The 22,211-nt window shown below is 38.2% G+C and overlaps 3 protein-coding genes and 1 non-coding gene across 6 annotated transcripts; 1 reads left to right on the top strand and 3 right to left on the bottom strand.

The window, feature by feature from the left end:
- LOC109825336 (50S ribosomal protein L27-like) lies at positions 3,669–7,839 on the bottom strand. Its single transcript, XM_020392181.1, has 5 exons — positions 7,645–7,839; positions 7,476–7,551; positions 4,760–4,855; positions 4,540–4,661; positions 3,669–4,461 (listed from the first exon to the last, which is right to left on the bottom strand). The coding sequence occupies exons 3-5, from the start codon at positions 4,842–4,844 to the stop codon at positions 4,240–4,242; spliced, it is 429 nt and encodes a 142-aa protein (XP_020247770.1). The 5' UTR covers positions 4,845–4,855; positions 7,476–7,551; positions 7,645–7,839; the 3' UTR covers positions 3,669–4,239.
- On the top strand, positions 7,931–13,430 carry LOC109826072 (serine/threonine-protein phosphatase 7 long form homolog). Of its 3 annotated transcripts, none has more exons than XM_020393033.1 (7): positions 7,931–8,372; positions 11,406–11,494; positions 11,699–11,923; positions 12,002–12,089; positions 12,174–12,596; positions 12,664–12,724; positions 12,807–13,430. In XM_020393033.1, exons 2-7 carry the CDS (start codon positions 11,439–11,441, stop codon positions 13,118–13,120), a joined length of 1,167 nt encoding a protein of 388 aa, XP_020248622.1. In that variant the 5' UTR covers positions 7,931–8,372; positions 11,406–11,438; the 3' UTR covers positions 13,121–13,430. The 3 variants fall into 3 exon arrangements, with proteins under 3 accessions (XP_020248622.1, XP_020248621.1, XP_020248623.1); XM_020393032.1 differs by lacking the exon at positions 7,931–8,372 and adding an exon at positions 11,200–11,310; XM_020393034.1 differs by lacking the exon at positions 7,931–8,372 and having other exon boundaries at positions 11,411–11,494; positions 12,810–13,430.
- Positions 15,154–15,225, bottom strand: TRNAC-GCA. The gene has a single exon. It is a non-coding gene; the product is annotated as a tRNA-Cys (tRNA).
- Positions 18,211–21,454, bottom strand: LOC109825705 (40S ribosomal protein S25-2-like). Its single transcript, XM_020392578.1, has 4 exons — positions 21,344–21,454; positions 21,177–21,254; positions 20,937–21,071; positions 18,211–18,603 (listed from the first exon to the last, which is right to left on the bottom strand). Exons 1-4 carry the CDS (start codon positions 21,344–21,346, stop codon positions 18,490–18,492), a joined length of 330 nt encoding a protein of 109 aa, XP_020248167.1. The 5' UTR covers positions 21,347–21,454; the 3' UTR covers positions 18,211–18,489.

The following is a 22,211-nucleotide window of genomic DNA, read 5'->3' as shown; positions in this document are numbered from 1 at the left end:
GATGTGAAGTCTTGGATGCGCTCAATGCGCAAAATTTGGAAGATATTTTGGAGTTGGACGGAAAACCGGACGACATTGAGGAGAAGGTTTGGAAAAAGATGAATAGAACGGCGTGTGGTATGATTAGATCTTGTTTGACTCAATATTTAAAATATGATGTGATCAATAAGACTTCAACTAAGAAGATTTGGAAGATCCTAGAGGGTAAGTATTTGACCAAGAGTGTAGAGAACCGCTCGTATTTGAAGAGGAGACTTTATCTTTTCCAATTGAAGAAGAGGACCTTCATTGGTGATCACATGAACCGCTACACGAACCTTCTTGCGGATTTGACGAATATAGATGTGATGATTGAAGATGAGAATAAGGCATTGTTGTTGTTGAGTTCCTTGCCTGACGAGGAATATGAGACCTTCGTTCTTACTCTTATTAATGGGAAGGCATCTCTTTCTTATAGTGAGTTCACCACCGTACTTGTGAATTATCAGCTTCGAAAGAAGGATAATGAGACTTCAGTTGAGTCGGTAGCGAGGGCATTGGTGACAAGAGCAAAGAGTCCAAACCGTGGTAGGAGGTCACAGTCTAGAGGGACACATCTTAAAGTTCGTAGGAATCAGTGTGTCTTTTGTAAAAATGATGAACATTGGAAAGCCGAATGTCTAAAGTTGGTTGATCGAGCCGGGAAGAATAAGGGGAAAGCTATTCAAGCTTCAGAGGTGAATGTTGTCAAGGCTAGTGGTAATAATTCAGATTCGGATTCTTCGGGCTACTCATTATCTGCACTACCGTCAGTTTGTGATTGCCGACTCTACAGAGTGGATGTTGGATTTGGGTGCTTCTTATCATATTTACCCTAGGAGGGCTTGGTTCTTCAGCTTTCAGGAGTTGAAAAAAGAGAAGGTCGTGCTCATGGGTAATGATCATGAATATCCTATTGGTGGTATCAGTATCGTTCGGATTAGGATGAGTGACGGGGTAATTCGAGAGTTGACTGGAGTGAGGTTCGTTCCTCGGTTGAAGAAGAACATCATTTCACTTGGATTTTTGGAGACAGCAGGTTATAGGGTGACCCCGGTCGATTCATATTTGAAGGTCACATTGGGGTCCATGATTATGATGAAGGACGTCAGGAGGAATAATTTGTATTATTTGATTAGGAGCACGGTGTTTGATAGAGAGCTGACGACTTCTTTGGATTTGGCTAGACTGTGACATTTGTTGAGGTTGGGTTATTTGATTGGTTATGCCGTGCATGGTTTGTTGAGGAGTGTTTTGACCTGCAGATTAAAGTTCTTTGAGCACATTAGTATGTGCAAGAAGACCGAGACGGGGTTTGACACTTCTATCCATCGATCGAGTGGTCTTTTAGGTGGTGTTCAGTCAGACATTTTGGGACCTTCCAAGGAGGCATCATTGGGAGGTAATCGGTATTTGGTTTCCGCAGTTGGGGATTGTTCTAGGCATTGGTGGGTTACAACCAGGTCCCGTTGGTGTGAAGTCCTAGAAGTCAATAACAATTGGAAGAAGTGTATTGGCAGAAAGGTAATCTGTCGTTCTAGCTTTGGTAGGGGTTTTTTCTTGCATTTGTGCCAAGCTCATGACAGTTTGAGACACTTCATTGATGTGGAGACATTGGGGCGACGAAATGAGATGACAGTTTTGATGAGTCGTTCCTTACTGGAGGGGGATCGACGTTGGTTGTCGAGTATTGATTTTGGTTTTGTAGCTTCGACATATTTGGATCATCTTGATCATAGGTTACCGACTGCTGCGTGTAGAGATTTTGGATCTGGTGGAGTTGTTTCAGATTTTGGGTTGCGTCGGATATTTGGTTGCTCAGCATTTGGTCACATTGAGGATATGAGATTTGATCTGATTGCACGTTTGGGATTCAGAAGTTCGTTTGATTATCAGTTAGGAGCTTCTGATTTTGTTCTGAGCATGTATGTCATATTTGACTCTCGGAAGGTGGAGAGTGTTGATCAGATCATTGGGATATCGTAGCGGGCGGAGGGTGATGTTACTTCACATTGGATGGAGATTACTCCACATACTCCAGATCATACTATATCGTTTGGGATTCTAGCTAAGGTGACACAGTTTGGAGATCATTTGGATTTGGATGCAGATAATGAGTTGGTTTTGGATTCGAGAGCAGCTGGTGGACATGTTTTGGATAAGGCCATTGGTTCACCTCGGATGGAGGTGTTTGATTTGTTTCTGTTTGGGGCCATTGGGAGCGCTACCAGTTGCAAATCCGTTGGTGATATTGGTAAAGAGTTGTAAATTTTTCTATTTGATTGAGGGTCTTTGGAGACCGTTTGGGTGAACTACGTGAAGGCTTGATTCCTTGGGCAAGAGGATACGTAGGCAGTCATTTATGATACAGCCGGTTTGGTGAGTTGATACTGACATTTGGAGTTTGTTCGCATTCTCGTTTGGGTTCTCGACTTGTTATGGATTGAGTCCGTTGTTGTAGATTTGTTCCACTTCGTACTGGACGCAACAAGTGAGATGTTTGGTTAGTATTGGTGTCGGCTCAGTTTTGGGAGAACTTCGCCGAGGTGGAGAATTGTTAGATAGCAGGTTCCTAATATGTTTCCTAATATGTTTTGGTAACAGGTTATTGAGATTCCTAATCTGTTTTGGTAACATGATTCCAAATCTGTTTTGGATGCAGGTTATTAGGATCCTAATCTGTTTTGTTTTTTGTTTTAGAATTCCTAGTATGCTTATGATTTTAGGATTTCTATATATATGGAACAATTGAAAGAGAGAATTGAGAAGAAAGTTGAGGATATTTGGAGCACAGAAAAGAGGTATTTTCTGAGCTATTGGTTAGGGTTTTGTTTGGAGAGAATTAGAGATTTGTTGGTGAGATTAATTGGTGAGTTTGAGTGATTTGTAATCTCAGTTTGTAATCTTCTTCTCTATTAGTGAAAAGCTCTATCCCCTTCTTGTCCAGTGAACGTAGGCAACTTGCCGAACCACATTAAAATTGGTTGTTTGTGTTTGTGGCATTGATTTAGTTCGTTTGACCTTCTCTCGACGTTCGTTTGATTTGATTTCTCGTAGCACGTTGATTTAGTTGTTTGGCTTCCGCAACGCTCAACAAATGGATGACCGCGGATCGCTTTCAACACTCATTGGAGACCATCTCTACATACTTTAAGAAAGTCCTTTACGCAATTTGTTCTTTGACCAAATATGTGATTGTTCATCCTTCATATGATGAAACTCCATTAGAGATATCTACTAAAGCAAAGTATTATCCGTATAAGCTTCAAGCTGCGGTACATGTTATCAGGTTCGGACGAAGAGTTCGATCAGAGAGTACAGGCTGCTATTGAGAACCGAAGAAGGTTCGAATCTGGCGACACAAATTTTGATGTGTCTGATTGTGGATCACCTCATATACCTTCTGTAGCTTCATGACTACCCCAGTGCTCAGGTCTTTCTGGCTTTCGTCTGAGATTCTTGTACAGTGTAACAAAGGCAATGTATTGCTCGACACATTTGTAGAAACTGTTTCAACAATCAGAAATTGTGGATTTTGTTCTGCGAGGATAAGTGGTTTCTCCTTTGAGGTGATTGATGGTGATTAAGGGCATAAATGGAGGGCAATTAAAGATCTTTTAGCATGGCGAGTACCTTCAAAAACAAGGGGATACAGGAAACGCTTATTCAAAGTTTTAGTATTTCTGCTGCAGTGATCACAGCCAAAAAATTACACCAATATCACTTTTGATATCTCCTCTACAAGTTTTGACTTCAAAAGTTGATGATATCCTCTCCTTTTGGGGATCTATCCAACCAAATATTGAAGTGCATTAACAGCAATACTACTTAATACCAACTGATAATTATTACTTCAAACTTCCAAGAAACCAAACCATACTCTTGTCGCAACACCGCTCATGGTTGCGCACCATATACAAGATGCACAAATGCATCTAGATGCTACTGAAATAGAGTAACCAGCGAAGTCATTCACCGACTCAAAATCGTAAAATCAGCACCAACTGTTCCCAGAAAGATGGATGGCTTGCAGTTTGCATTATCATTTTACCAAAAATCTCAATGTAAACTTTTGCAAAGGAGCGTCGTACAATAAATGTACAAGTTTAGGTTCTGTGGTTGCATCAGATGAACTAGTAACATGAGCATGTACTTATTTTCCAAGCTAAATTCACCTGATCCCAAAACAAAACTCCTAAAACTAGCACGCAATTGGATTCATCAAGCAGCTTCTGCAGCAGCAGTAGTATAAAGGGGATGAACTATGTGGCCTTCCTTGGGATCGACATGGACCCACTTGCGACCACTCAGTTTGTGGCGTTCAAACCGCACTTGCCCTTCTTTTAGGGCAAACAGAGTGTGATCTTTTCCCATGCCAACATAATCCCCAGGATGAAATCTAGTGCCTCGCTGGCGAACAATAATGTTACCAGGTATCACCCTCTGCAAAATTAACAAAAATTAAATCAAATAATAGCGAAGGAAATGATAGAGCTCAAGCTTTTGGAGAGCGTACTCTACCTCTCCACCAAACTTCTTCACACCAAGATTCTTTGGGTTGGAGTCACGGCCATTCTTGGTAGAACCAGCAGTCTTTTTGGTGGCCCATCTTCGGAATACCAAGCTCAGCCCTCCAGATTCCTCTAAAAATAAGACATATATTATTTGGTTTTAATTTAGTGGAACTACTAATAGAAGAAATCAGATAGGTAAGTTTTTAACAAGGTAACGGTGTAAATACCACTAGTACTAGTGTACATAGGGGCACTCGAGACTAGGTCCCGCAGACCCACACGCCTGCATATTGTTGAGAAACTAGCATTCATCTCTGAAACACCTGAATGAGAGTCCATAAAACGTATTTAGAAGGTTGAGATGTGGAGAATTGCAAATAGTTGAGGAATTAATGGTCAGAGAGAAGGAGAAGGCTGAGATGTGGAGAATTGCACATAGTTGAGGAAATAATGGTCGAGGGAATTGCCAATAATTGAATTAACAGAGGGAGGGAAGGATTCCAACAACCGATGCAATTCTCAGAGACATAATATCAAATAGCTAAACTTTGCATTATTTGCCCTGCACTAAATTGCAGAATGTATACAATCAGTCCTCCCGTTCTATCAATAATGTTAATGCTTTATTTCTATAATAAACTAAGTACACGATCTTCCTAGTTATGTATTAAACTATTCATGCCTATTATGATAGCAAGTTTGTGAACCAAAGGAAATTTGTAGTAGTTCTCATTTGGTTCATTTACCAAATTATTTCTCAGTATGTATGTTTACATTTACATTTACATCGTCTTTATTGAGAAGTGCATTATTTATTGGAATCCTTCCCTCCCTCTATTAATTCAATTATTAGCAATTCCCTCGCTCTGTGCATTAATTCCTCAACTACTTGCAGTTCTCCACATCTCAACCTTCTAAATGTGTTTTATGGACTTTCATTCAGGTGTTTCAGAGATGAATGCTAGTTTCTCAACAATATGCAGGCGTGTGGGAGGTGTTTCAGAGATGAATGCTAGTTTCTCAACAATATGCAGGCGTGTGGGTCTGCGGGACCTAGTCTCGAGTGCCCCTATGTACACTAGTGAGTTTCTCAACAATATGCAGGCGTGTGGGTCTGCGGGACCTAGTCTCGAGTGCCCCTATGTACACTAGTGCTAGTGGTATTTACACCGTTACATTGTTAAAAACTTACCTATCTGATTACAGACGCGGCGACGGACTGTTGACAGTAGATAGCACGAGTACAAAGGGAGCGCCCAGAAGTAAGGAGACGGAGATCAGGCGATTTTTAGGGATGGAAATAGGTCTACTAAAGCGGGTCGGGTTTTGTATTTGCGGGTAAATGCATCCACTGGGCTAAAGATTGATTCAATTGGGCTTCCAGTTGAGGTGGTAGCCCGCTTTTACAATTCTTATCATGAATGGGCTGCCTCTTCACCGTGCTAAGAGCCAGTCGGATGACGGAAAGTATGAGAAATATATGTAGATCAAAAAATAACTTTTAACTTATAAAGTAGAAGTGACAGAAATAAAACACTTTTCTTGTTTATTTATATATTTTTTAAAAGCATTTGAAATACTACTTTCTCTTTATTTATGCACGTCAGTTGAATATACAAAATCATCCTGTGCATGATGGATTGAAAAACAAAATTAGAGAGGCAGAAATTCGACTTCCAAGTTAACAATTCAGTGGGTAACAGAGGGATGGTTAACATCAAAAGAGCCCTAAGGCTGTATTTGGGAACATGGATTTGGGCCCAGGATTTTAAATCCACGGTATTTCAAATCCAAATCTGTAGTTTGGATTCTAAGTTGGCTAAGATTTCAAATCAAATTTTTTTGGAGAGATGGATTTGAAAGCCCAAATACACGTAATTCAAATTCCATTATCGTCGAAACATCTTCTCTCTCGACACGGGTAACGTCTCTCTCCTCCCTCTCTCTCTCCTCCCTCTCCTCTCCCCTTATCGTCGAAACCCTAGATCGAATCTAGGGTTTAGGTCTCCTTCTTTGTTCTCTCTCTCCCCTTTCCGTCAAAACCTAGATCTGATCTAGGGTTTAGATCGCGATCTTCGCGGCTAAAACCCTAGATCAGAGCTAACACTCTTGATGTGACCGCCGTTCATGGTCGTTTATGTTATTTGTTATTTGACGATCTTTTTAACAGATTATTTCTAATTTTTTGATGATTTCATTATGAATGCATTAGGGTTTTGTGAGTTTGATGGATTCTTGGATAATCCGAGCAAGGGGTGCTTGTCTTATATCAAACGTACAATTTTTTCCATTTTATTGAGAATTTTGTTCTTTTTAGTTTATTGTGATTTTAATTTACTTTTTGATTGTGGTGGCCAAACCCATTTTTGAATTCCGAGTTTTAATTATCCAAAGGCAAGGCTAATAAATACTAATATCAACAGAATACGCGCATAGCCTAACGTTTCCTTCCCAACTCAGTAGATAATCCACGAAATCTGAAAAACAAACATCTAGTGCTAACAAGAAATGCAGCATGCAATTGGTCTAGAGTTTCCTTTTTTGAAGGAACCAGTACTAAGATAGGTCTGGTAAATAAGGAATAAAGTTGCAGCTTTATTCATCAAACAAGATAGGCTAATATAATGCTTCATTTGGTAACTTTATGTGCTGGAAACTTCAAGAATACCCAACTGCCCAACCACGAAATCGACATTCAACTATGTGATACTTGTTATCTGAGGACAAAGTTGCAGCTTTATTCATCAAACAAGGCACACAACCTCTCTCAAGTTCTCTTCTAAAGACACCGCTAACACACAATGATTTATGTCACTCGCCCAACTGCCCAGTCACTTAAGCATACTAATGACTCCTGTTTTTAAAGTCGAGCAAATCAAATGACCGTTTAAGAGCAAGACATTGAGCCGGATTATTAGGCAGTAAAGAAAGAGGAGAGTTCACCTCCGACAATTAGATGACGCTTTGACTGATATTACGGATCCGCAAGGGGTGAGATCGGATTTTGTGCAAAAATTATCTGTAAAAGGCACAAAGAAGTAATCTTTAGCAATCAATATAAATTAAAAATCGAGAATAATGGTGGGGGTAACTTTTAAGCTTCCCAACTTACATTTTGATGGCTCGAGAGGGAAAACGGCCGAGGGAGGAGTAAACGGCGATCTTCGAGGGACGACGAGCTTCGAGGGAGGATTCGGCGACGAGATTCGAGGGACGGCGAGCACCGAGGGAGGAGAGAACAGTGAAAACCCTAGCCCTAGAATCCACTCCGAGGAGAATAGGAGCAAAGCAGAAACTGAGAAAAGTGAAAACTGTAGCCCCTAGAGCCCACTCTTACCTATTTATAGGGTAGTATTTGTAAATAAAAATTGGAGAAATTTTTAAAACAGCCCATTTTTCAATTTTATTGTGCAAAATCGACCGTCTCAGAAATTAATTAGCAAAAACAACCGAAAAGGGTCGATTTTGCAATTACGGAACTGCACGGGACTAGTAGTCCCGTGCAGTCCGCCTACCCCACTAACTCCGCTTTCTTTTCGTTCGTTTCGTTCCTTCTTTCCTTCTGCGATCTCGTGACCACTCTCCCCCGAAGAAAAAAAAAACCTGCTGGCCTCGTCGACCCCCGCCGCCGATCACCGCCATTTTCCGTCGCCGCCGATCACCGCCATTTTCCGTCGCCGCCGACCCCGACGCTCTCGTGACTGAGCCTTCAACCCCCCCAAACCCTAGCCTTCAACTTCGACTTCGACCCCCTGCCATTTGCAGTCGCCGCCTAACCCTAGCCCTCCGACCTCGTCGCGCATCCGACACCATCGACGCCCACCGAACCCCCATTCTCAGGTGTGTTTTTCTTTTTAATTTTGCTGTTAATTTGGGAGTTAGGGTTTAGTTTAGCAATTATTTACATATGAGAGGGTTTAACAATTATTTTTGAGAGGGATATTCATCAAATTTGCTGTTAATTTTGCTGTTAATTTTGCTAGAATTGGGTAGGATTAGTTTTTATTTTGTGCAATAGGATGAATAATGTGGTTTGGGGGTTAGGGTTTAGCAATTATTTACAAATGATGAATAATAATTAAGGGTGTAGCCATTATTTGAGATTGATTAAGGTAATAAATTTGATGTTGATTTATTCAGATATTAATAGATTATTTGCATATGATGGACTGTGTATTTTCAGTTTCGATGACGAACTCCATATCCATTATTTGTTTCTTTAATGGGAGCCTCGGCGTCGGAGTGAATAATTTGCCGGTGTATGATGGAGGTTCTCGGAAAATGTTCATGCTATCTAAGTCGTGTAATTTTGATGGAATGACTAGGGAAATACACAGAGTTACTAAAATTAAGAAAGAAGAATATACAATTAAGGTGTTCTTCAACTGTCCTATAAATGAGAGTAGAACTATTGCCGTGGAGATTACCGAAGATGAGGAATTGAATGACATGAAACAATTAGTCGAGAAGCAAGCGTCAATTGAGTTGTTTATTGAGAAGTATCCGATTCAGGAATTTGCCCAAGTTTCACGACCTCAAGGAGAGTTTTCTCGGATGCTTGACTTAGACAACGAGTCGATTGGTTTTATGACATCTCCAAGTCAAGAGCCATGGTCTCAACCACAACGTTTAAGTGAGTATTCTATCGGTGGGACGTCAACTAATATATTTAACGACGCTTCAGTTCATGTTACGGGTTACCCACCAGTCGGAGCAATTATAGAAGATGAAGCAGATGATGATTCAGATCATTTTGAAGAAGATGGCGTGCAAATTGATAGCATGCATGTGGCAGCTGGAATAGATGATGACGCCCGTTGGATGGAGCAATTTAACGTTAACAATGATTATGTGGAAGCTGAAGATCCGTTGCCCGACGAGTTTCATAATGAGGATTGGATAAATACTTCTCAAGCTGGATTTGTTGATGTTGGGCCAAATTTACAACGACCTGAGGACTTCACTTTTAAAAAAGGGGATCTATTCGAGAACAAGGAGGCACTGATTTTTGCAATCCGAGAATGGTCCATCAAGAATCGGGTCAAATTAAAGCCGGTAAAAACTAATGCAACAAACTACAATGTGAAATGCTTCTTTAACGATAAGAATGAAGTAGAGAATGCAAATGAGCAAGATGAGAGAAATAAAAAATGTCCTTGGTTGCTAAATGCCGCTGTGAGAAAATCATCAAATGGGCAATTTGTAATATGTAGATATTGCGGACTTCATACATGTTGCAACCCGTCGGTGGATGTCGATGATTATTCTGCATCTTCTTCTTATATATGTAAGCTAATTATGCCTGAAGTTAGAGCTGAACTTGATCTGAATGCAAGTCAGATATTTCAGAGGGTATATGACATGCGGGGGATTAAGATATCTAAATATAAGGCATATGATGCAAGGAGAAAAGCGTTGTCTAAAATTTTTGGAGATTGGGAAAAATCATATGAATTACTTCCACAGTATCTTGAAGCTATCAAACGAAATAATCCGGGTACTGAATACGAAATATTATCCGAAGAGATTGCACCGGGTATGGAGAGGTTCACTCGCGTGTTTTGGGCATTTGGTCCTGCTATTAAGGGCTTCACTTTTTGTCGTCCGCTATTGAGCATTGATGGTACACATTTATATGGAAAGTACAAAGGCGTGCTTCTTGTAGCGACCGGTGTAGATGCAAATGGCGGGTTATTTCCTCTAGCATTTGCAGTCGTGGAGGTGGAGGATACGTCTAGTTGGAAGTGGTTTTTTGAACTTATATACAAGTGGATTCCAAGTGTCCGTGCGCCAAGAATAATTACCTTTATTTCGGATAGGATGAAAGGAATTATAAGGGCGTTACATGAGGGTTTTAGTGCACCACATCACCATCGATATTGTTTAAGGCATATAAGAGATAATTTCAAGAAAAAACACGGTGAGATTAATTTGCAAAATCTTTTGTGGCAAGCCGGGTGTGCGACCGACACATTAGTGTATGAACATTGCAGGGAGAAAATCAAGTCTTTGTCATTAGATGCACATAATTGGATTGAAAATAACTTGAAGCCTCAATTCGAGCATCGGTGGGCATTATGTAAGGATGAGGGTGTGCGGTTTTGCATGATGACGACTAATTGCTCCGAGAGCTTTAACGGCGTTCTTAAAGGAGCACGAGCTATGCCAATACAATCTTTGGTTGCGAGAACATTCTATAGACTAAACGCATACTTCAACAAAAGGCGTGGTGATGGCATAGACTGGACAACACGTTACACACCAAAAAATGAGTCCATTTTGCATAGAAGAATTGAGGCAGCAAGATCATGTCAAATTACTGTATTCAACGACAACGAATGGCAGGTACAAGATTGTGACGGTATCTACACCGTTAAACTATTTGATGTTGATTGCACTTGCACATGTAACATACCACAACTCCAAAAAATACCCTGTGCACATGTGCTTGCGGCTTCTTCTAATCAGCCGGGAGGTGCTAGAATTCCCAGAAATCGGTATTGCTCGCCTTGGTATTCAACAGCTCACTATCAAAAGACATATAGTGAGAGTTTTCATCCACCTGATGATAGTCGGTATTGGCCTGAATATAATGGACCACATATAGTTCCACCTCAGTACCGGAGACAAGCAGGTCGACCACGATCTGTGCGAATTAGGGGAACCATGGATCAAGGGCGAGAAGGAGTGGTCAAGCACAAAAAATGTAGTCTTTGCAAACAACCGGGACATACTCGACCTCGTTGTCCATCTAGACACAATAGATAGCAACTAATTGGTAATTTATATCATTTTTTTATTTTTATATACTTTAATAAAGAAACTGAATTACTATATGATTGATTATTAACATGTGTATAATTATATGTGCAGGTTTGTACACCATGGATCCTGGGCCGGTTAGTGATGAGGTCTTATATGACCAGGCTCAGCATCGTTCACATATTATATCCTGTACAGAGGTAATTCAGTTACTTTATAATTGTAATATTTGCATTTACATAATATTGCATTCTTATACTATCATTGTCTATACAGAGAGGTCCGAGTATCGTTATGGTTGATCAGTGTTGTAAAAAGCGGCAAAAAGCGGGGCTATCGCGGCGCAAATCGCGGAAGCGGGGATTAGCTTATTTTAATAAATTGGAATATTGTGAATATGCTAGGTGGTTACCACTCCTCGAGGACTTGGACGTATGTGGTACAAAATCGTGGGGTAGTGCTGTTTTGGCGTATTTATATAGAGAGATGTCAAAAGTGGCACTTATGCAAAACAGTGAGCTTAAAGGGTGTCTAAGCTTATTGCAAGTATGGGCATGGGAGAGACTTCATTTGAAGCCAAGACTATGCACGCATTTACAATTAGATGGACAAATTCCACTGGGATGCAGGTATTGTATTTTTAGTGTAGCGAATATAATTGTAGTTATCATTGTGGTACTAAATGTATGATAAATATTTTTTTGTAGATGGAATGTCGAAAAATGCTATGACGAGACCCCGGCTAGACAATTAGATTTCTACCGGAATGAGCTTGACCGTATGAAGATTTTTCAGGTAATTCTCACCGAAAAACATGCGTTTTTTCTTCTACATACTGAAAACCCAATTCTGATATGCAACTGCAATAAATTATTGTAGATGGAATGGGAGCCCTACACCCAATTTCTACCTCAGCTACCCCCAATATGCACAGAATACCAAGTTGTATGGAGAGCTAGAGTTCCTCTTATATGTTTGGAGATAGTAGAAATGCATGTACCGGACCGCGTGCTTCGACAATATGGTCTTGCACAACATGTTCCGCAGTTTGTTGAAAAGATAGAGAGGAAGGCAAAGAAAGGAGGCCAACAAATAAACTGGATGATCGTGCATCAAGCTTTTATACACAAATGGAATGATAGGCATTTTTGTATTGTCAACCAAATTGAACCAACTCCTCGGGAATCAGATTACTACACTTGGTATTGGGACATAACCCGAAGATGGATACTTCATTCGACCACAATACCGGTTGAGTCGCAAAGAGGATATGTGCCCCGGGGTATAGATGAGAGAGAATTAGTAAGTATTTTCATATTTTGATTTAAGTCCATTTTTATTGGTACTTTATGTGTTGAAAAATTTGCAGGTATCAGCAATAGATGAAGTTCAAACTCTTGCAAATCGTGGTTTGGAATTGGCTCGAGCAGGTACGAAAAAATTAAATCTCAAATTTACATTCTGTAATATCAAATTTAATATGAAATTTTGTTTTTGAACTATCTATCGCAGCAGATAGAAATCCCGAAGCACATGAACATGTATCAATATATCAGGCTATAATGCAGAGGCTTCAACAAGCCTTACACCGAACTCACGAAGATCGTCATGATGGACGGGAGGTAAGGTCATTCGTATATACACGACAACAGCGACAAAGTCGAGGACGACGCAGAAATAACGATGAAGCTGGACCTTCCCAACGTGTCGACGATGGAGCTGGACCGTCACAACCACAAACGCAACCGGATCACGAACTCGTCGAAGGGCGGTATGGAGGACGACGAAGACAAAGGAGGAGGAGGAGAGTTCTTGGATGTATGTAAACTACAGGTTATATACATTACAAAACTATTTAGGGATGTGATTTTTGGATTTGTAGTCGATAATATCATGTGATATGTTTGATTTCTAAGTGGGTTTGTGGTGTTATTATGCTGGATTTGTTAGTGGGAGTTTGTGGTGTGATGTGATTTGTTTGATTTGAAATGAGTATGTGGTGAAATCAGTATGTAATTTGTTAGTGGGAGTTTGTGTGGATGTATGCACAGGGACTACATGAAATGCAGTGGTGAAATGAGTATGTGACTTGTTAGAGGAAGTTTGTGTTGATATATGCACAGGAACTACTTGAAATGTAGAGAAAATTGCACAAAAATGTGCACAGCGAGTGCACGGGACTGCTAGTCCCGTGCACTTCGGAAATCACCCTCCGCTGCAAAACCGACCCTTTTCTCCTGAAAAGGGTCGGTTTTGCTAATATTTTTCAGTTTAGGTCGATTTTGCCTATTAAATTTTAAAAATGGTTGGTTTTAAAAATTTCTCCATAAAAATTTAGATAAGTAATATTTGCAGTAAGTTCAATTGATAGGACTAAAATGTACGTCTGGTTAAATTCTATTCATTTATGAGCCGAACACTAAAAATTATTTGTGTAGTACCGAATGAACTATCGAATAGGAACTTGATCGAATATCTGGACGGATAATAACTGAACTGTTTATTATATTTCGGTTCACTTCCACCCCTACTGCATAGAACTCTGAAATCCGGTGAGAGATTGAAAATTATAAGTTTATACTCTTAATACATAGAAATGTTCCTCAGGCGAAATATTTAAATGCGATACGTGTAATAGTCGTAAATAGTTTGCTGCAGACTTTGAAAAATATCGGCTATATTTTTGGTGGTTGTGTTCATTATTCACAAATAATGACCAAAAAGTTTTTTTTTTTTCTCATAAGAAATACTAATAAAGATTGAAACAGTTTGCAATAAGTTCAATTGATAGAACTAAAATGTAAAAAGCTATCGAATATTTAATGAACTACCAAATCGAATATATCTTTGGTTAAATTCTATGTGTTTATAGGCCGGAAAATTATTTGTGTAGTACTGAATGAACTATCGAATAGGAACTTGATTGAATATCTGGATGGATAATAACCGAACTGTTTATTAATTATTCAATTCAGTTCCACCCCTACTACACATGACTCTGAAATCCGATGAGAGTTTGAAAATTATAATTTATACTCTTAATACATAGAAATGTTCCTCAGGCGAAATATTTAAATGCGATACGTGTAATAGTCGTAAATAGTTTACTACAGACTTTGAAAAACATCAGCTATATTTTTTGTGGTTGTGTTCATTATTCACAAATAATGACCAAAAAGTTTTTTTTTTCTCATAAGAAATACTAATAAAGATTGAAACAGTTTGGGGCACATAGCCTTCATTGACTTCATAAATGAAGATGCACTTACATGCAGCAATTTTGTGCAATGTTTTTAGGGAGAATTTGAGAATGGGGAGCACAAATATTTTCATGCAAGGGAGTATCTCGTAATCGAAGTGGGGCGTGTGGTAATGTGTAAATAAGGCTGGTTATAGGATCAAAAGGAAAATTCAAAGATAGAATAAGAATTCAAATGTTAATAAAAGTATGAAACTTATTTAGAGAGAGTGACGAAATGGAATATTTTGGAATTAAATATGCAAAATTTGGAAAAAGAAAGCAAACTATTGAAAAAAGAAAAGCAAATTAGGGCCGGAATCAAATATGCAGATAGTAATGAAATGGAAATATTTTGGAATCAAATTTTGAAACAAGAAAAGCAAATTAAGAAGCAACCGGTAGTATATCTAGTAATTGAAGGTAGTATATCAGTAAAGTATAAAACTTATTCAAAGAGAGTAATGAAATGGGATATTTTGGAATCAAATATGCAGATAGTAATGAGATGGAATATTTTGGAATCAAATTTTGAAAAAAGCAAAGCAAATTTTGGAATCAAATTTTTAAAAAAGAAAAGCAAATTTTAAAAAAAAAATAGACAAATACAAATAATATAGTAGGGCCCAACCGGGTTCGAACCGGTGACCTATTGATCTGCAGTCAATTGCTCTACCACTGAGCTATGGACCCAAGTTGTTAATATTTTATGCGGTCACACAAATTATTCACGTATTTCTTATGAATGCCACCGCAATAACCCGACTCCAATAGTAATTTTAATATATATAATTTTTGTTATAGCAATATATTGATATTAAAAACATCCGCATGTCTAAGCTTCAGCTAAAACATCATATTGGTATTTTTAGTAAACCATATTTTTAATATGTTTTTTCTTTCTTTCAACTTATGACATTATGGTATTAATATTAACACTTGATGTCAATTTAGTATTATATTATAAGATTAATTATAATCATGTACCTTGAGGTGTGATGTAACTACACGGGTAATCTTGGAGTCTATGTATCTATGATATATTTACACGGGTAATCATGGAATCTATCTATCTATTTGCATAACCCTAAGGTTACTAATATAATTACACATGTAATCCCGAGAGTTGTTTTTCATATAGGTTTAGGAGCACCCATGAAATTACAATAAATAATCTGAGGGATACTCGTGTAGATTCACAAACTCCAGAGTCACACGTGTGATAACACCATATCTCATAGTTACTGGAATTAATTAATCTTATTATGTATAGGAATTATTTAGCAGTAGAAAAAAAATAACGGGAATGGATATTAATTTCGATATTAGTATCATAGCGTCACAACTGAAATGGGGGAAAAAATAATACTGTATTGACAAAAAGGTGCTTCTAGAAATGCCAATTTGATAGTTATATAGCAACTGGAAAATGGAACATAGTTTCTATCTCCTGAAATTTTCATACACTGACCTTTAACATGATTAAACAAGAGTGACAATGCCTCTACCTTTTTTTTAATTGAAAAAAGGAACATAGTTTATGTCTCCTGAAATTTTCATATACTGACCTTTGTTGACACGATTAATCTAAAATGACGAGGCCCCTACCTTTTTTTTAAACTTATTTTCATCTTATTTTTATTAAAAACAAGACTAAATGGCAATTAAATATCCTACTGTTTTACTTAAATATCCTAAGTTATAAAAAATAGTATTTTTAGTACACTGAGTTCTAAAAAATTAGCACGTTAGTAATTTATGTTAGTCGTTTTAGAAATATTTCTAAGAATATGTCCTAGAAATTAACATATAATGTATTAAAAGTGCTACTTTATTACAACCTAGGGTATTAAAATGCTACTTTAATTTAACTTAGGTTATTAAAGTACCATTTTTTATAATGTGGAATATTTAAGTGTAAATGTGTTGACACAATAATGTATTTAAGTGATAAATTTTCACAATTTAGGGTATTAAAACGCTAATTTTTTATAACTTATGGTATCAAAATACTACTTTTTACAACATAGAGTATTTAAATATAAAAATAGTAAAACAATAGGATATTTAAGTGTCATTTAGCCTTTAAAAAATCGTAATATTTTCTTTATACTTGGATGAGAACGCAGGAAACATTCCCTCCCACAGAAATACCGCATAAACAACCTCTTCTCAAATATTTTCCTCCTTTTCGCTTGTAACTTTAAAAATCTATTAACCATACCAAAATCTTTGCCATATGTTGGGCAAAGAATGAAACAAACAATTAAAAATATCAACATAAGCATCATATGAGATAACTGTAGAGTTCCGAAAAAGACGAAACGATTGGTTCTCTTAACAGTTTTAGTTGTGAGACGAGATTCTATCGCTTGGTAAAAATCTATTTACAATTGTTCTTTTTCAAGTACAGAGGAAGAGAAGATTGATTCAACTTCTCTCTTGTTTAATGTGGGTTCGGTGTCGCGATGAGATGTCTAGCTCGATACTCGCGTCGAACTTACTTCTCGTTGATAATCGGAGCAAGATTGCTTCAATTCGAGGAGAAATAGACTCCTTCGAGTTCTTGAGCCGCTTGCGACTATCGTTGGCCCTTCACGCTCGCACGTCTAATTTTTTTAATCTCAAGAACCGAGGTTCGTATCTTTCCAAAATAGCGTAGATGTAGCTCTATGCTTGTGTGCCTCTCCAAGTTTGAGTGCTAGCTCGCCTAGAAAAAAGATCTCTTTTCTTCATAGCTGCTCAAGGCTATTTATAGGTCTTTAGCGCGTAACCGACGCGCTGATCATGGGATTAAAAAGCATAACTGACTCCTTCAATTTAGCTCACGTGGGCTGACTGGGTCTTCAAGGCCGTTAGCCTTCTAACGTCAAGCCTCGCTAGGTGGCGAGGTTCATCTAATGAGACAAACCTCACTGCATGGCAAGGTTCATCTGATAGAGTAAGACTCACTGTGTGGCGAACCTCATCTTCTGATGTGAGCTTCGTCTTTCGAAAACGCTTCGTCTTTACTGACGAGCTTCGTTTCTGGGCGAATTTCATTTTTTCGGCGAAGTTCTTTTATGGTTGAAGTTTGTCTTCTAAGACACCGTTTGGCGAGGTTCGTCTATGAATGAACTTCACCTCTTGAATAGGCTCCATTCCCTAGAGGATTTTTTGTCCCCTATGACCAGCTTCGAACTTTGTCTCCCATGACGAGTTTCATGTTTAATGTTGAGCTTCGTTTTCAATGACGAGCTTTATTGGCTAAGACGAGGTTCGTCATTATGACGACCCTCGTCATGCTTGTAGCGAAGCTCGACCTTGCTTTACCTCTTGCCATTTTTTAGTGCCTAAAATAACGTGCGTCTATAATATAAAAATTTAAAAGGTAACCTAAACACACTTTAGCACGGAAAATTTAAATAATGTACTTATAGGAGCATTAACCATTTAAAGGAAATTATTTAAGGAAAAGGTCCTACTTGAATTTGCTAAAAACTTTATACGTTGTAACCAAACCCAAAAACTGCCAAAAAAGCTGCAAAATACATTAAGACAGTAAAACTGCCAAAAATAGCTGCAAAATACATTGAGACCATATCTTTTTGGCAGCAAGACTTTCCAAAAGAATATATCGGCCTGACATATTGGCTATGTCAAGGATATCTAATACAATGATCAAGGCTCAAATAGAGGTGAATCATAATGGTTCTAAAATTGTAGATATAAACCTACGTCGTCACGCGCATATAAGTCACTTGAAAGACTTGTTTTCAAAATATAATTATCACATAATGGAGCTCATATCAAACAGCGAACCATCATCTAAGTACCAAATCTTCTCCCAATTAAACACTGTTCTATAAATAGGACTTAAGATGCTGATGTCAAAGAGAAAATTAAAAAATAACTAAAATAGGAAAACAAGAAAGAACTTCATCCTCTAAGTCGAATGAAGAGGTAGCATGGAGTGATCTAGGTGTTGGTAGCTCTGGTGTAGATCTGCTGGCTGGAATGTGAAGTAACCATCCTAATCGCACCCCTCGCCATCAAATCCTTAATCGCCCTTCGTGCAAGTGATCCATTAATCTGAAATATGAACAAAGACACCATTTGCTAAAAATATAGCTGTAGACACCGTCTAAAAAGAAGAGCTATAGGGATGGCAGTTGGTTGAACAATTATCCAACCATTCGCCATTTATTTGTTTCCAAGTATTCATTTAAATTTGTTTCGGGAGATCATTAAGAAAAATCAACATTAGTATTCGTTTATGAAACAATCAAATGTGAGCTTCGACATATTAGATTAGAAGTTAATTTGCTTATCAAATGTTCATTAACAGATTAGTTCCACTTTGACGCACAGTAATGCACGCGACTTTGATGTTTAAGCGTGATAGTGTCATTTTGAACGCACAGGGACCAAAAAGGCATGCACCCTATAAACAATAGTTCTTTGCTACAAACCAAAGAAGACAATCAAAAAATGAAAGATTATAAGGTTTTTTCGTGTAAGAAGAAAACAGTACAAAGGAAACGATTTATTCCCGTAAAATGAGATGCTTAAGAGCTACAAGCAAGACCGCATTACGTCCTTCTTAACAATATTTTAAGTCTCGTATTTTTTCCCTAGTTTCAATATGCCTTTACTGTGGTATCAGCACTAGGGACTTGAACAGTTGCGAGAACTTCGAAACACAAGTAGCGATACAAATAAGTTTTTACAAATATTTTGAGAATAAAAATTGGACAGAATACTTTTATTCTGGTAGAAGATTCTTATCACATTTCTGGAAGAATTTTTTTGTTAATGCTAAAAGTTTTTTGTGCAGTACTCGTGTAGAAGTGGGGAATGGAAATCAAACTCTATTTTGGCTTGACAAATGGACAGGTGCAAATACACTGGCTTCTATGTTTCCTTTTCTTTTTAATATTGCATCTTCCCCTTTTGCTTCTATTAGTGGTTTGAGAAAAAAAGATAAATAATGAATGGATTTGGGATATTCAATTTCAAAGGCAGTTGACTGGAAATTTGGTTTTCCAATATGTTAATATGTTGAACAATATTATGCTTGCTAATTTTGTACACAGGGAGGACAAGAGAATTTGGATTTGGGAAGCAAAAGGCAAGTTTATTGTTAAATCTTTTTATCAATTTCTTATTGATGGAGGTTTAAGATATGATTGCACAAATCTTTGGAAACTCTTTGTTCCTTTAAAGGTGAAATTTCTAATTTCTGGTCTGGTTGGCTTTAAGGCATGGATTAAACACAAAAAAAAATTGGAAAAGAAAGGGGTTCATATGGATTTGATGTGTTGCTTTTGTTCCAAAGAAGAGGAAAATCATCTTCATCTTTTTGTAAAATGTGAGTTTGTATACTCAATATGGAAATCTATTCAATATAAATTGAAAATTGAAAAAGATTTTACTATGTATTCTTTAAAAGAAATTTGGAATACTTGGATTAAGGAGGAGAATGATAGGTGGAATATTGAAAGAGATGTGATTATTTGTTCTCTTATTTGGTGTATTTGGCAGGAAAGAAATGATAGAATTTTTTTCAAATAAGAGGAGATCACTTGAGCTTTTGGGCAAAATTTTGACTTTTGCGAAATTTTGGATAGGTTCACAGATGGTATCTGATCGTGCAGCTAGATTACAAGAGAGGAGGAGGAAAAAGGCAAGGATTTTTTCTGCAAATGCCAGAGTTCCTCTACCTGCTGCTGGGAGTGCGGTAGATACGGTTTTGCTGGAATGAAGGCTAATCCTGGAAAAGTGAATTTGTTTTGTTGTTTAAATATGAAAACTTTGTAAAAGTGTTGGTTTTATGCTACATTTTATGCTATGATGTTGATAGATGATAGCAGGGGAGGGGAACTGGTGTAGTTTTTTGTAAATCATAGCTGACTTAGTGTACACATTCTTGGTTGGGGATGTGTATTATGTTGTAACAACCAATTTTGTTTAATTTAGCTGGTTGGATTACTATTTTGGTAATCCATCCTTTTTCTCAACAAAAAAAAGTAGCGATACAAGGAATAAGTGAGCTTAATCACATGTATTCTATTCATGATTTCTTCAGTATGACAATACGAATCTGATAATTTAAACTTTCGGATCTCCTCACATATTATGTGTTATTGCAGTTCGCTCCTTTACGATGTATTGTCGTGCAAGATCAGATAACTATCTAGCTATCCATATAGAATCAGAAGATAGAAAATCATAAAGGGTTTCACAAATGTTTTCATGGGTATTTCCAATATATCAGGACAAACCATTAGCATGAATAACTACTCTCAAAATAAATACCAAATCATGACATATCTCATCACTAACAAGTATGCACATATAAATGATAACAAATCAAATGAAACCATATGAAAAAAAATTAAAATTAATGCTCATAAGAATCATACCCTGAGTCTTTCAGAAAGCACAGAGGGAGTGATCTGCTTGTACTTGGGAACCTCGCTGAGCATCTTATCGTAACTCCCCTGATCAAAAAGCACTGCATTGTTCACCTTCTCCTTTTGCTTTCCCTTGCTCCACTTCTACGTTACCCAAACAGAAACAAAACCCTAGCCTCTTCAGAATCCAAAAAACACGCGTAAAGCTCCGAAACCCTAGCCCTAAACGCGAAAAGATCGAAAATTTACCTTCTTCTTCTGCTTCCCGCCGCCGGACTTCGCCGGCTTCGACGACGGCGGCGGAGCCTTCGAGTCCTTCTTCGGCGCCTGTACGAAAACAGCAACAAAAAGAAGTTGTGAGGGTATCAAAATTGGGAAGAGGAATTAGGGTTTTGAAGCGAGGGAAATTGGATTACCATCTCAAGTTGGGATTTTTATGGAGATTGGGAGGAGAGCGGCGCGAGGAAGACCAAGGGTTTTCGTTTATGTATTCGGGTGAGGGATGAAATAGATTTGGGATTTTGCGGAGTTAGGGTTTGATCTGGACGGTGCTAATGTGCGCTGGATCGGTGATGGACGGATCAGATGTGAGGCTGCTAGTGGAGCTTGACAGGCGTTTGATCTCCATCCAACGGATTGAAACGGAAGGGTTAACATGGCACGGATAAAAGGAAAAATTGTGTCGATGCCCTAATTTTTGGAACATCATGTGACCAACGCTTTCAATCTTTTTCTCACGTGATTCAGCCCTCAAAATCCAAATGTATGCGATTCAGCCCTTAGTCATTATTCTCTGTCAACTAAACACAGAAAGAGAAAGAAAAATAAAAAATTCCAAAATGGTATTACCTTATTCATTCTTCTCTCCAAATCCAATGGTCATGCCTTCTCCTCTCCTCCACTTTCCTAACCGATCTCCTTCCTCCTCTCTCCCTCTTTGTCCTTTTCTCGCAGACACCGACATCCTCCTTCGTCACCACCGAACTTAGGTGCACACTCCTACTATATTGTTTATTTGTGGGCATATTACTTAAAAAAAACTCAAAATTATTCGCACCACCTTTTCTCCAACATAGTCCCCNCCCCCCCCCTCTTTCTTTTCCCTTCAAAACAAAAAAACGCAAATTTGTCCGGCAATAGCAATGGTGAAACCCTCGAATTCGTCGGAGTTCTCATCGGAAGATCCGTCAAACAACAGATTAGTCTCCGACACTGAAGGTGAAGAGGTGGCGAAGGAGGTGGTGCTGGAGGAGGACGAGGATGAGCTTGAGGCCGTTGCAAGTT

The sequence above is a fragment of the Asparagus officinalis genome, chromosome 10 (assembly GCF_001876935.1).
Source record: "Asparagus officinalis chromosome 10, Aspof.V1, whole genome shotgun sequence".
In the NCBI taxonomy this organism is placed as follows: domain Eukaryota; kingdom Viridiplantae; phylum Streptophyta; class Magnoliopsida; order Asparagales; family Asparagaceae; genus Asparagus; species Asparagus officinalis.
This window is presented reverse-complemented; position numbering and strand designations above follow the sequence as displayed.